This window comes from Anabas testudineus, chromosome 4 (assembly GCF_900324465.2).
Source record: "Anabas testudineus chromosome 4, fAnaTes1.2, whole genome shotgun sequence".
In the NCBI taxonomy this organism is placed as follows: domain Eukaryota; kingdom Metazoa; phylum Chordata; class Actinopteri; order Anabantiformes; family Anabantidae; genus Anabas; species Anabas testudineus.
The window spans coordinates 14,048,901-14,062,505 of NC_046613.1; the positions used below are offsets into that span (position 1 = coordinate 14,048,901).

Genomic DNA, 13,605 nt, shown 5'->3' on the forward strand with positions numbered 1-13,605 from the left:
ATTTTCATTTTGGCTTTAATTCTTTACTGTGTTGGTAGAAAACTGTGTTGGTAAGTCAACAATATCAACATAGCAAGCAGACAAAAAGGAAGCAATTTATTAATAAAATGTGGAAAAACAAAACAGTACGCCATTTAGAAAGTAGACACGTAAGTGCCCAAACCAATCAGTTAAGTCATTTCTAATTCCTCTCCTAAAACAAAATCCATCTTAGCAGACATCTGTGCGTACTGAATGAGATGGAGGGGTTTTGAACTTGTGGTCTGCCGTGGGCCCAGGGTGAGATGACTGACTCTTCTTCTGGGCCAGCTCAGCCTTGAGGGCCTTCAGCTCTGTAGCAGCCTGCTTCCTCAACTACACAGCAAGTCATGGGAAAAAAAACAAAACAGGGTTTGTTAATATACCCGTGTACTCTTTTCTGTAATAGATAAGTAATAATGTGTCATATCGAAATCATGTGTCATATCGACACATTATTTCTTATCTTCGTTCAAGGTAGGTCGTCTAGTCATGTTGATGCACAGTAAATCACCTTTATCTCTGTCACCAGCTTCATCTTGGCATTCTCCACCTTCCTCTTGAGGTTGTCAATCTCATGACTCTCTGTCATGATCTGAATGATGAGCTCATTCTGAAATAAATCATCCTTCACTTATTTACATACAGTACATTTAACTAGCGTTTAACTATATGTTTTTGGGTATTTAGAGAATACATCATTTGTACCTTCTATTACTATTACTAGACGAAACGGAGAATATAACAGATACAAGTCATGATGACTTCGACTTTACCTTGATAGAAGATCTCCCTTGCCGTCTTGGCTTCCCTCTGTTATCTCGGGCCTGGAGCTGGTGCAAGAGTTTGTTGTAAAATGTCTCCAGTTCTTGTCGTAAGTTTCTCAGGTTGTCCTCCAGTGGAGCTGTGGCCTTCTTAGTCTCAAAATATTTCTTTTTCCAACTGTCACGTGCTTCAAGTTCAAGGGGAGGAAAAAACAGCCGTAGGGTTTAGTTACTCTTTACAAATCAAATTAGTTTTTTTACATAAATATGTGTATCTACATATAAATAATTGGAAATCATCTGGGGTCCTGTTGTAATCCAACACGAGTTATGAAGCAGATATTTTATTAACCTTGGTTCCTACGGTGTCTGTTTTGAGCTAACAGATCTTTCCCCTTTCTTAGCAGCTCTTGTCTCGTCCATTCCAGCTGCTTTCTCTCCTCCCTCACCAGCTTGATTTCCTCTATAAGTTCTTCTCCTAAGAGAGGAAAGAAAACATGTCAGTTATCCTAAAGGTAACGCAATCCTTAACTATTGTTATGAAGCCAAAGTGACAGCTCACTGTTTGTCTGGAAGACCGGAAGAAGCAGACGCTTTCTGGGTTTCCGAGTCTAGATCTGGAGGCAGAGAAGTACATCTAACAGGTCGAGCCAACACAGCCGGGCTCCCTGACACCTTTAAAACAGGCAGCAAATAAAACAATGTAAGTATTCAGCTGAACAGATTTTAATGAATTTATGTGGATTCAAGTCCTTTAAGTTCACTAATGAGATGTGTGATCTGTGATGCCATACAATACCCCACATGTTGGTTTACTCTTGATGGACTTCAGTGTATGTGCATTGTTTGATTTCCTGAGCCTACAAACAGACGTGCCGTTAGCGCAGTAGTACTAGTATTAACTGCACAGTACAAATGATGCCTTCGATCACAGTACCCATCTGTGAGAGAGAAACCCGAATCTCTGTCCTCCAGGGACTCCGCTAGCCCTGAATCTCTGGCTGGTTTGTTCCCTTTATTGTGTTGTTTCTTCTTCCTGCATGTTTCCTCTTTGTCCGGCAACTCTTTTACCAGACTCTTTTGAAATAAATGATCTTCATGTCGTCGTAAAGCTGTAGAAGACATAAAGTTCTTAGTTTACCATGCAGAGAAATCATTGATTTGTTTTTAGGATGACTAAAAATCACATAACTGAGTCTTCCACCAATCTAACGTGTGCCAGGTTAAAGTAATTATTAAATGTCAGTGTGTCATTTCAAAGCTAAAACATAGACTTTTAAGTTTTACCCTTATTAAGTGAAACAAACTGTAGTGGCCTTTGACTCTCCTGCTCAGGCCACTCAGGCTTATTGGAGGAGAGACCCTCCTCTTCGTTTTCTCTTTCTGCCTCTGAGCAACTGTCGCTCTGCTCCTCCTCTTCTGCCCTTTCTTCGACATCGTCCTCCTCCTCCTCCTCCTCCTCCTCTTCCAGGCTGGGGGTGGGAGGTGGCTGATGAGAACACTGGGGGATGAGTGGGAATTTAACAGGCTCCTTTGTCCCTGTTGGCAGGCTGCACGTCTGAGGAGGGTGGTAATAGATGTGGTGGTCAGGGGAGCTGCTGCTGGTGTCTGTGGTGAGAGACTGGGAGCAAACACTGCTGTCGTTCTCCACGGTGGACAGCAGGTAAAGCTCGGGCTGCGGAGCCTGCCACCAGATGACAACAAGACACAGCACATAATGAAACATCACCCATAACTGACATGATTATTATCACATAATGCAGAGCTACAATCCACACATATCATGAAAATCACTACATGTAGGAAAAAAGACTAAAAGAAAAAAATGATATCTTGCTCTTAAAGTAACTTTTTTCATGGTACTAAAAAGCTAAAAGTCTCCCTAAAACGTACTATTTGAAAAATAACATGGTCGCAAATGTATGAAACAATGACAAAAAAGAAACAAACTGAATTCTACATACATACGGTGGAGCAAATGTTTTCACTTTGAGATCCCTCTCCTGTTTGCTTTTAACCTGTAATCGGAAAGAATGCGTCTGTTGTAAGGGTCAAGGCAGTAAAAACGGCGCGCTCAGTTAAAACACACACGCTTTTCACCCTTCAGTGTAGCAGCCTGAATGGTGAACTTGTTAATCAAACTGCCGGCATTGTTTTCCTCTCTGCTGTCTGCTCGGTGAAACACAGTCAGCTACAGAAAAGAAGCACTTAACAGCCAGCTGCACTCACCAGTGCCAGACTGCGGCCCACGCATTTCAGGAAGGAGAATTTGTCGATGCTCCTCTCTGTGCCAAGAAGAGTGCCCAGCTCACTCCTCAGACTTTTCAGGGTGATGTCTGGATAAACCCTAACAACACATTGATGAATACATTTTGGATTTATTGGTCTGCTACACAGGCGGCTCTGAGTTTCACACTATGTGTGTGTGTGTGTGTGTTAACTTTGATGTCTTAGATCTTATCAAGCATCAGTTTCACCTGATGAAACCTGCAGATATGAAGTTCTCTATGGCTGCAGCGGGGACTTTATTGAGCTTCACATTCCACTGGTCATCTGGCACACACAGCACATGGAGCTCCACAAACTAGACACATAAAACATCTTTAAAATCTTATCAAATCTTATGTGTGTGTGTGTGTGTGTGTGTGTGTGTGCACAAGCATCATGAGGAACTTTTAACTCGTTTTGTTTTTTCAAGTGAACTAAGATCTTTGTGTAGTGCATCAAGTCTCTCAACATACCTTGCTGCTGTCTGGTCTCCTGTCCTCTGGACATCTCCCTGACTCACAGGACAGCTCCATTCTCAGTGCAGATCAGCCCAAAGAGACAGAGAAATGCAGATTCCCGACAGGTTTTCGCAGGGAGCCTTGCTTTTTGCTTTTTGCTTTTTGCTTTTTGCTTCTTGCTTCTTGCTTTTTGCTGGACTGCTCAGTAACAGTCTGGTGCAGTCGTCCTGCTGGAGTCTCCTTTATGAGAGTGCCAGCAGAGGTTGCTCTGGTGCTGATGATGACAAATGCAGTAAAGAGAAAACGCTGAGCCCATCTGTCCTGACGAGATCTGACACCGCTTTACTGATTTGTTCATATATTTTCATTTCAGTGTGATCATGGGTGCGAGTCTTGATCATTTTAAAAATATTAAGACTAGAGAGAGACGAAACAACCTGACAAAACAGAGAGCTCAATTAACCCATGTGCACATTATTTTTTTTTAGTACTTTGACTCATATAAATAAAACAAATGTACTAAAATGCTATATTTCCTTTTTATTTGGAACCATTTCTGCACAAGAAACCAAAACAAACGCTCACTAAAAGGTCCAGTTTACGAACATTCCGTGAAGGCAGCGTCGGCGGACACTCCTGAAGAAAACCGGAAGCTGTGCGGAGGAAGAAGCAGTTAGCAAGCTAGTTTACAACACCCACAAAAAACTTTCCTATTTGTCGTAATTAGTATTGAAAGTTCTGTAAACTTCCACAATGTCCTCCAACATCGTAGCAATGAAGAAAATCGTCCAACAGCTACGTTTTGAAGCTGGTTTAAACAGAGTTAAGGTAACGCTCGTTAGCTGCTAACGTTATTTCTGGGCGTGAACTGTTTGTCCGTCATGTTTATTTTATGGTTTTAACAGCGACGGTGTCAAATCAACGGGGCCACTATTCGTTTATTCACTCACACAGCTTTTACTGACTGTGCAGCAGCCTAACTCATCAGGACTCCGTTGTTTTCCACAGGTGTCCCAGGCCGCCGCCGACCTGCAGCAGTTCTGCCTTCAAAACGCCCAGCACGACCCTCTGCTCACCGGCATGTCGTCCAGCAACAACCCGTTCAGACCGCAGAAAGTCTGCTCCTTCCTATAGCACCGACAGGCCGACCCCCCTGTGAGTGCACACCATCTGCTCACCCTGCTGTATTTTCTGCATTTTACAGTGTATTTAGATCAAGTGCAAGCGCCAGATTTTCTGTTTATTGTGAAACACGACAGAAAATCAAAGCAGCAAAGCGTTTGGAGAAGCTGCAGTCTTCACATGTGTGGCTTTAATTTAGTTTTATGATGATGATGGACTAGTTAAATAATTGAATAATCAGTTCAAATCTAAAGAAGCAAAAGCCATGTATTCAAAATGTTTCTTAAAGGCATTACTTCACCAATTATCAACTTGTTTCTTGTTGTTTTTATTGCTACTAGGCTTAGCCTGTCCTCAGTCCAGCTGTTAAGTTATCATCTGTTAAATTATATAAACAATCATCATTTAAACATCTACGTAAAAGTTGAGTTATGAAGGCCACTTACTTTGATTGAAGGTGAAATTCTTAAATACTGAGCCACTTGTGTTTACAAGCCCCTCAAAAAGAGGAAAGAGCCATCAGTATCTGCGCAGATGCTTCCCCTACACGATGGTTTCTTCAAGACTTAAATTAGGATCAGTAAGGGACAGTTTTTTTTTTTAATCTGCTGTTTGTCTTTTTCTATCTGATCTTATAATTTATGTAAAAAAAAATGCAAAGGACGCTGCTTTTTCATGTTATCTGAAGTTTGTCAACTTGAAGCTCAGAGATATTTACACATAGGGAAGCCAGAGGAAAGATTAAAACCTAATTGGTGAAGTAAGAGTTTGTATATAAGCAGAACTAGGAACATCTATTAAAAGTAGTCACTGCAGCAAAGTGTCCCCTATGACATTATACATAATTCAATCATTATTACTTGTGCATCAATATAAAAACTGTTGTTGAAAGAGGTTTAGATACATTTCTTAAACTATTCTGCATCTAAAAATAATTATCATTATGTGAATACAAATTATTTCATACTTAATGTACAAATTATTTCATACTTAATGACAGTAGATTTATAAATGTACTTACATTCCACCTCGGCTTTTCAGTAAATTTGAAATTGGTGAATTTTGCAGCATAAAATGATTGTTTGTATTTCTGGTCATTTTTTTTCTCCCACAAATCAACGTTGCAGTAATCTCAAAACACTCAACTTGAAGCTCCAGGTTATCTTCATATAGGCTACTTTATGTAAAACCTAATAAAAGCTTTTCCCACGTTGTGACAGCATCAACAGGTTTGATAGGTTGCTCCAACATTTTATTCATGTTGCTGCAAATATTTGTTTTTATTAAGTGGAAAAGGTTTGTAGACTTGTTATATTTGGAGATGACCTTTAATGTGGTGTGTCAACATGTGTGTAACACTGATCCTGTTACTTTTCTGCAGGCTCTGGACTTTGTGGTGCCTTGTGGAACTGGGTTGCAGGATCCTGCATTATGGACTGGAATTGTCTCAAGCGAGTTTAGGAAATTGGAGACAAACAACTAACTTAAAGATTCTTTTTTTATTTTTTGCCTTTGTAATATCTCATATGGAAACATTACCAGGTTATGTGGCACATTGAATGTCTTAACCTACTTGCTTTGAAACAATTAATCCATATCAACACACATGTGCCTTTTGAATTGTACATTTTTTATTCCCGCTTTTGAGAATGAATAGTTGTTTTTTTTTTTTCCACATTTTAAACTTTTATTAAAAGGAGTAAACACACATTTGGGAAGCTGTGTGTTCAATGTGTCATCCATCATTATCTTTACAGTCACATACAAAAGCAGCTGCACTGAAGACACCATTTATAAAACCTGGGGACTGTTGCACTTCATCTGCTGCTCTTCAGGTCATTTGCACAGACCAGGATGCAGCAGCGCAGGCTGGCAAAGATTAATAACATTAGCTTCAATGCACAATTTAAATTCTAATACCATTTAGGCCATGTTCAAACTGTTTTGTGTTTATTCTTTAAGGAATTGCACACCTTCCATGATCTCTTCCATAAGCACAGGTCAGACTTTTCAGGTTACTGGGATTCACATGGTGAGTTCACACAGTTCATTAAAAGATAGTCTTTACTATGGGCTACGGACATTACACACTTCTCCAAAGGGATTCCAGTCTATACAGTAAAAAACATTTTTCCAAGGAGAATGTGATCAGACAAAGTCCAGTCCATCGTGCTGAAGTGCAGCTGTTGCCAAGATTTGTAATGTCTGTATATGTCTTCAAATAGCTGTAATATCTTGGACAATAGACAAAGACATCCTTGTCTGACCACAACAACAGAGAAGGGTTGTGATGTTTTCAAAGCTGGAACTTGCGTCTGCAGGCATCCATCTCGTGCCGCTGAAAACAAAAAATATAAATATGTTTTAGGTTTACCAAAAGCCTGTGACATCTATTCTTCTATTTGGTCTCATTAAAAACTATTTGTAATATGTTGCTAAAGCGTGTGGCAATGAGTAGCTGGAAAGAAGTTGGCATGTATTTAGGCAAACGTAGGAAAACATCAGTTCTCTGTACAAGCAGCATGACACACCTTCACTGGGGTACCTTTGACATTACACTTGATTATTTGCTGTTAGAACTTTTCTGGCACCTCAATGAAAGTAGAATCACTCACCTTCAGGACCCACTCATACTCTCCAAACTTTGAGTCGAAGGTGCCTTTCTGTAGAGAGCGCAGTTTGAGGGTGAAGCGGGGCCCCAGCTCCTGGATACCAACTTTCTTCTCATTCTTGAAGATATACCTTCAGAGACGCAAAGAATGGCTTTGTTAGTCTTCTAACATACTTTACTCTATTCCACTACTACTTTCCAGCTGCAAAAGGGTTTTCTAATAATCAATTAACATTTTAAACTGATGAGCTTGAATTACTCACTGACTCACAGTTTAAATATTTACCTGTGGAATCTAAAAAAGATGAAGTCTCTTTGGTTGTGAAAGGTGGCAACCTGTCGTCCCACAAACTGGGGGTCCTGTGGAAAGAGAGCGGCGAACATCCGGCCGATGCTATGGCCCAGACGTGTGGTGAAGTTATTGAGGATCACCTCTGGATAATGTTCAGTCGGATCCTTGCCTCGTCTCTACAGAGAGAAAACACTAACACGATGTAGTTGTTGCACAGCTAACAACAGGGCAACAAACTGCTTCAATGTTTTTCTACGTTAGTGCCAGGGAATACAGTGTTGATGGTCAGTCTGTCAGTTTCATCAGAATAAATAAACAAGTTCTATAAAACGAGTTACAATTTATTTACTCACCTTTATCTCTTTACGTAGTCGAGCACTGCTGACCTTGAAGTGTGCAGTCGGCCCGTCGGGTAGGTGACAGAGAACCAATCCATCTTAAGGTTGTGGTAAAGGAACCTGAGGTTAAAAACCACAGCTCGCCTATAGGCTACAACAAAACCTTTCATATGTTTCTATTCATTGCTGAGGTAAAATCTAATAAAACTGATTTGGTTATAAAAGCAAAAAGTGGATCTATTCAATTAAACCGACTTCTTAAATATTACTCAGATTACAGCAATGTAATAAGTGCTGAATAACATAAAGCAGTAGAAAACACAGGCCTCATCCTCCCCTCTCCTGAGGCAGCTGCCTTTAAGGATACTGGGCACTTTGCGATCCTCATTGACGACAATGAGGTAAGTGAAGTTCCTGGCAACGCATTGGGGTATAATCCTCTTCAGGGCCAAACCTCTTCTGTAGTACACATAGGCATTTGGGATCACTGTGGCCAGCTGCTCACAAAACCTGACGGTCCTCTACAAGACACACGTCAAACATTTTAGAAAATAATGAATGAGAACTTGTGACTGTGAAACCGCAGCAGACTCCAGTTCACCACCTCAGCACAATTCTCACAATAGCAGTAACATTTTAATGACTGGATATCAAGCTTCAACATATTATATTAAATACAAATTAGACAAATACAAACATTTATATTGAAAAGAAAAAGTATGTAAGTAAGAAGTAAGAAACTGACACAAGTAAGAAACTTGTGTCAACCAGCAGCCACTCACCCCTCTGGGTCTGTCTGATGTTGTGATGAGCACTTGGGGGTTTGTGAGTCCGTTGAAGTAGGCGGAAAATTCATCTGTTCCCTCATCAAATGCAATCTGCATAAAAACACAGAAATTAATCTCAAATATGACTTGAGATCATATGAAAAAGCTCGGCCAAACCTGTCTCCATACCTCTTCATCTTCTGGATCCACTGTTGTTTCGTCGTATACCCTCTGGTTTTCTATCGTCTTTGGGATCTCTTTTGGTGGCGCCTAAATAATAAGGAAATAAAAATCACATAATGAATTCCCAAAAAGCTATGTGATGTCTTAATGAATAGTATTTTTGGAAGAGGGATGTCCAACACCTGGAACAAGAAATAAAGGGGAAAAACTCACCTTGTCGCCTAAAGCTTCTCTTTCTTTCTTCTTCTTTTTCTTTAACTGCATCTTTTGCTGAAATATGAAGACACAAACAATTTAATAAAGCGACTACTGTAACGTCTAGATACCCAGAGAAACATATAATAAATGTACTTATGAGATGCAACTGTGTCAACATCACTTATTGTTTTAGTTGTTGGTTAGTATTTTTATTATTACCTTGTATTGCTTCCTATTTTTTTTGTGTCAACTCATTCATACACAGAAAACCATCAGTAAGATTCTGTATCTATCATAAAGGACTGTGAGCCTGCAACAAACACCTGTTCTCTGTAATCATCTATGGATCGTCCAGTGTACAACAGGATGAAATATTGAACTGAGAACACACTGATGTCTGACCAACAGCCAGAATCCAAAAATAGTGATGATAAATTATAGATAACTGGAAACTAAGCTAATTTTCCCATTCATACCCGTTTATATTTCCTGTAGGAAAATCAAAGACGTAGCCAACTACTTAGTTCAGCTTTAGAGAACTTGTTTGTTTAGCTTGAGAATAAATTAAAGTGTAAAGAGCATTAGGAACACTCAAGCAGAACTGAACTTTACAACTGTCCTGAAGGCATCAGCTACAGCTCGGTGTAGCTGATCTGCTAACGACAGCTCTACTGAGCGTCTTCGCTCGTCTTCACCTTTCTTTTCTCCTGCTTCAGCTTCATGAACATGAGGTGTCGTCGCTGTTTATTCTTGATTTCGGACACACTGAAGGTGGGGGGGAAGGCAGGCTCGCTCTTCTCCATCTTCTCCTCCACCTCCTTCTTCTCCGCTTCATTGCCCTCCTGACTCTCGCTGTTTTTCTTTGGCTTCTTGTTCTTCTTTTTCTTGCTTTTGTTGTCCTGACTCACGGGAACCTCTGTTATGTCCATCTTGTCTGTGCCGTCTGTTTTGAGGCTGTAGTTTTTTTTCACGTGTGCTGCTGGCTGCTCGTTCGTGACACCACGTCCGGGAACCGGAAGTTGATTTGTAGTGGTAGATAAAAAAATAAACAAAAAAAAAACGTGGGACACCTGGTGGCGAGGAGGAGGAATAGCGGCGACAAACAGCAGCACAATTTAAATCAAGTAGACTAAACTTGACTTAACTTTTAATTAAGACAAAAGAAATCCATTTTAAAATCATTGCAAATTAATATCTGAAAAACACATTTGATTGAGTGAGTGAAAATGTTACAGAAACATTGTGCTGACTTACTGGCTGACTATTAAAAACAGTACAATCAGGAGCCCTCTCACACTCTAAAATAATCTTTTTATTATTATTATTATTTCAATAATTAAAAGTTTTTCAATTATTACCTCTTCCTTTGTAGTTGAAGTCGATTATTCGACAGAACCATAATATTTGGTGTGCAAAATACTGGCTGACTAATGTTAACTGGTTGGGGTTCGGAACCTCTTTGTATTGGACCCTGTGCCGGTGCCTGGTAGACCCATCAGTGGTTCATCCATGTCAGGTTTGTGCTAATTTAGCTGTGTATGTGACTACTAAAGCACAACATTTTAACTGTATTATGTGGGTCCTTGTGTCAGCATCAAAAAGCTTTAAAACGCACATGACTGATTAATAGTAATCACTATTAATCTGAAAAACACCAGCGCTGACACCGTTATTTAAAATTGATATAATCTTTAATTTCCATTCATTTCTTTTAAAGTAATAGTGACCTCATTATAGGTTGTAGAAATTAATGCATGTGATGTGATTTTAAAAACAAAACATAGCAGTTCTTCACAAATTAAAATAAATTAAACACACTACAAAAGACAAAACGATACACCAAAACATGGCACCTAAAGCAGGACAACATTGTTTAGTCTGGATATATGATGGTGATTTCAATCAGGCCCGTGCCTTCAGAGCTCTCTGTGTTCAGCATCGGCATTACATGGTTCATGCTTTTTGATCAGTGAATAAAAAGCTTTCCTGACCACAACATCATGGGTGCATATTGCTCCTCCTCCTCTGCCCATCTGACTCTTTTCCCTGTTCATATCAGCGATGCAGGTCCAGCCACCAGCCGACGTCACACACCACTTGGAGTGATCTACAGTGTCACTGAACAACTGTACATTGGGAGGCTTTACTTCTTCCACATTGTACACATGATAAGGTATGCTGCAGTTAGAGGAAAGAGGGCCACGCATCTTTCCCCAGCTCTTGACATAAAGATCCTGCTTTACGTGGTCTACAATGAAGCCAGAGTAAAGATCTGCAATATCATGGAAAACAAAGTAAACACCATTGGAATTAAGAGTATATGTTGTTTCTTTTCTAAAATTGCCAAACTTAACATTAACCTAAAACACTTACCATCTCCAAAACGTTTATATTTTGCAAAGCTGATGAAATCATGCCCATTGAGTGACGTCAGCGTTATCTTTCTACGCCAGGGTTCCTTCTTGGGGTAGCAGGTTCGCTGTGCAACACATCGCAGCTCATTGTAAAAGGTTGTTGGGATGTCCGAGTCATATGAGTAAGCATGAATGTACTCGAGCTGCAGCCCTGGGAATTCAGATGAAGGTTTTTTTTTATTGTATTATCCTTTTATTATCCAGAAATTCAGTCAGAACAAGATGGACCTACCTATTTCTTTGAATTGATTGTAAGAATAAGTCACACACATAAATGTTTGAGCATTAGCTTTTCCACTTGTTGGCCAGAAGTCTTTCTTGAGATATGCTGGAAACTTCGGTGTACTGTGGGAGAGCCAAAATCCACTTTGTCTGTCCAGCATCACCACTCCTTTAAGAATTGAAATGATTACAAAGGAAACAAACTTCGTTACAGTTTGATGTTTTTCTCTTCGAGGGCAGTAAAAGTAGGACGTTGTTCCACCCACCTTTACTGTGGCCGAATGATGCAGGGGCAACATAAGGCTCAGGAGGTTGATCACTATAGAGCATGTATCCAAAACCCTCAACCTACGGCAAAACAGTGAAGCTCTGATTTAGTGCCTTTTGTAGAGTTTAAATGCTGGAATAAAAGTGGCATCCTTTAACATTTTACATTTAACATTTTACCTTTCTGTCGTAGAACTCAAGCAGAGGTTTCAGGGTGTTCCCCAGCGTGCCAGATTTGCTATTAATTGTCTCTCTGCTACGTTGCCATCCATTGGTGCTTTCATCCATGTACAGGTATGATAACCCATTATCATTCACATTGGGCAACTTGTATAAAATATACCTTATAATATAGAGATAAATGTAAATTATCATGTATCCAGCTGAATCTGTGAACTGGTGAAATCGTAAATTGTCACAACTCAATGTGTCACCCACCAGTCAACCTCTTCTCCATTGTCATTCCTGCATTTCACATCTGAGTCACACAGCTGAAGGATCCCAACACCGATCAAAAATCGTATTATTATTTTCTAAAATACAGAGATGTACAATAGTTATAACACAGTAGTTAATCACAGAGACTGATGTGTGTGGGGGGGGCATCTGCAAAGGAGTTATTAACTAAAATATTTAATTTAATTTGTTGCCTGTCCATTAACGTTAGACCACACTGTGACTGCGGCACCGCCACTTCCAGTTATTATGATATGTTACCAATTCACATGAAGGGTTTTGCATGAGAGCTGGTGCACACGGGAGGGTGAGTTATCAGAGGGTTGTAAAGGTTCCGCTTTTCTCTTAAACCACTTCCTCGCTGTGCGAGGTCAGTTGCATTTGCAAGTCAAAACAACATGTTAATAAAATGACTTCTTCTGTATATCATCGTTGCTGTGAAACAAACTGTACAATCTGTCCATTGTCTGATCCATAGCTCATTGTATGTATATTATTGTACTTCTTCTGCACATAGAGTGTAATACTCTAAAGAGTATTGTGAATTTATGTAAATTTATCTGAAATTTTAAAAGAGACACTGAACACTGACGACACACTATTCAACTATTATTATTGGTAGCCTATTTTTTCACATATGCATATACATATTTTACTTACATATTTATCCATTTCCATTTCTCTTCACAGCCTGTACATCAGCTTTGCGAGCCTGTTTTCATCACGAAGCTGTTGACTGAAAACGAAACTCACACTCTCATATTTGATCTGCTTCCTTGTTCCTTGTGCACGACCTTTGTTACAGACGTTTCAGTTATTTTTATTTTTTATTATTGGCATATTGAAGACCCAATTAGACTGTTGTTAGTTATTGTAAGCACCCGAAGCCTTGCGGCAAACAATAGGATGTATTGAAACTATAATTGCTAAGAGGAAAAGTTCATTTTGTCGTTTGTTTCTTCAGTTACTGTTGGTCAAACCAGTTTTCCCACACAGTGTATTCAAACATCCAGGAGAAAATGACACAGCATTGTGATAGCTGTGGATTATAAGAATCTCGCTGGTCTTGTTTCCTCATTTTGCACACAACCTCTGAGGTACTGAGAGTTGCTTACTAATCTTGCTGTGGCTCGGTGCTTAGGAAGAAATACTGCATAGGAATACCTCCAAAATTCAAGAAGTGGTCTGGATTAAAATGTGATTCCACTTTCTACCAGTGCGGTTTTC

The 13,605-nt window shown here is 39.7% G+C and overlaps 4 protein-coding genes across 4 annotated transcripts; 1 reads left to right on the forward strand and 3 right to left on the reverse strand.

Annotated features, from left to right (window-relative positions):
- Positions 1–105: 105 nt before the first annotated feature.
- Positions 106–3,988, reverse strand: spata1 (spermatogenesis associated 1). Its single transcript, XM_026345273.1, is given in 13 exon segments — positions 106–354; positions 533–631; positions 795–970; positions 1,135–1,260; positions 1,345–1,363; positions 1,365–1,457; positions 1,582–1,642; positions 1,720–1,894; positions 2,070–2,466; positions 2,747–2,800; positions 3,012–3,129; positions 3,260–3,366; positions 3,524–3,988. Coding segments are annotated over 13 exon segments (1,629 nt in total). The 5' UTR covers positions 3,584–3,988; the 3' UTR covers positions 106–210.
- A 131-nt stretch (positions 3,989–4,119) lies between these two features.
- On the forward strand, positions 4,120–6,173 carry LOC113152206 (guanine nucleotide-binding protein G(I)/G(S)/G(O) subunit gamma-5). The gene is made up of 3 exons (XM_026345306.1): positions 4,120–4,336; positions 4,517–4,663; positions 6,012–6,173. Exons 1-2 carry the CDS (start codon positions 4,262–4,264, stop codon positions 4,640–4,642), a joined length of 201 nt encoding a protein of 66 aa, XP_026201091.1. The 5' UTR covers positions 4,120–4,261; the 3' UTR covers positions 4,643–4,663; positions 6,012–6,173.
- On the reverse strand, positions 6,019–10,023 carry rpf1 (ribosome production factor 1 homolog). Its single transcript, XM_026345289.1, has 9 exons — positions 9,715–10,023; positions 9,035–9,091; positions 8,828–8,908; positions 8,654–8,749; positions 8,239–8,392; positions 7,887–7,969; positions 7,528–7,709; positions 7,246–7,372; positions 6,019–6,968 (listed from the first exon to the last, which is right to left on the reverse strand). Exons 1-9 carry the CDS (start codon positions 9,946–9,948, stop codon positions 6,927–6,929), a joined length of 1,056 nt encoding a protein of 351 aa, XP_026201074.1. The 5' UTR covers positions 9,949–10,023; the 3' UTR covers positions 6,019–6,926.
- A 131-nt stretch (positions 10,024–10,154) lies between these two features.
- LOC113152193 (deoxyribonuclease-2-alpha-like) lies at positions 10,155–13,513 on the reverse strand. Its single transcript, XM_026345286.2, has 7 exons — positions 13,039–13,513; positions 12,361–12,455; positions 12,103–12,265; positions 11,922–12,003; positions 11,666–11,824; positions 11,393–11,584; positions 10,155–11,291 (listed from the first exon to the last, which is right to left on the reverse strand). The coding sequence occupies exons 1-7, from the start codon at positions 13,054–13,056 to the stop codon at positions 10,936–10,938; spliced, it is 1,065 nt and encodes a 354-aa protein (XP_026201071.1). The 5' UTR covers positions 13,057–13,513; the 3' UTR covers positions 10,155–10,935.
- Positions 13,514–13,605: the final 92 nt, after the last annotated feature.

Bases quoted from the DNA above. Each gene is read 5' to 3' on its own strand.
- LOC113152206 (XM_026345306.1), top strand. From the start codon at position 4,262: ATGTCCTCCAACATCGTAGCAATGAAGAAAATCGTCCAACAGCTACGT. The intron at 4,337-4,516 runs GTAACGCTCGTT...TGTTTTCCACAG, and splicing joins CTGGTTTAAACAGAGTTAAG to GTGTCCCAGGCCGCCGCCGA.
- rpf1 (XM_026345289.1), bottom strand. From the start codon at position 9,948: ATGGACATAACAGAGGTTCCCGTGAGTCAGGACAACAAAAGCAAGAAA. The intron at 8,909-9,034 runs GTGAGTTTTTCC...CTTATTATTTAG, and splicing joins GAGAAGCTTTAGGCGACAAG to GCGCCACCAAAAGAGATCCC. The intron at 7,373-7,527 runs GTAAATATTTAA...GCGTCTCTGAAG, and splicing joins ATCTTTTTTAGATTCCACAG to GTATATCTTCAAGAATGAGA.
- LOC113152193 (XM_026345286.2), bottom strand. The intron at 12,266-12,360 runs GTGGGTGACACA...CTATATTATAAG, and splicing joins AATGGAGAAGAGGTTGACTG to GTATATTTTATACAAGTTGC. The intron at 11,825-11,921 runs GTGGGTGGAACA...CAATTCTTAAAG, and splicing joins ATCATTCGGCCACAGTAAAG to GAGTGGTGATGCTGGACAGA.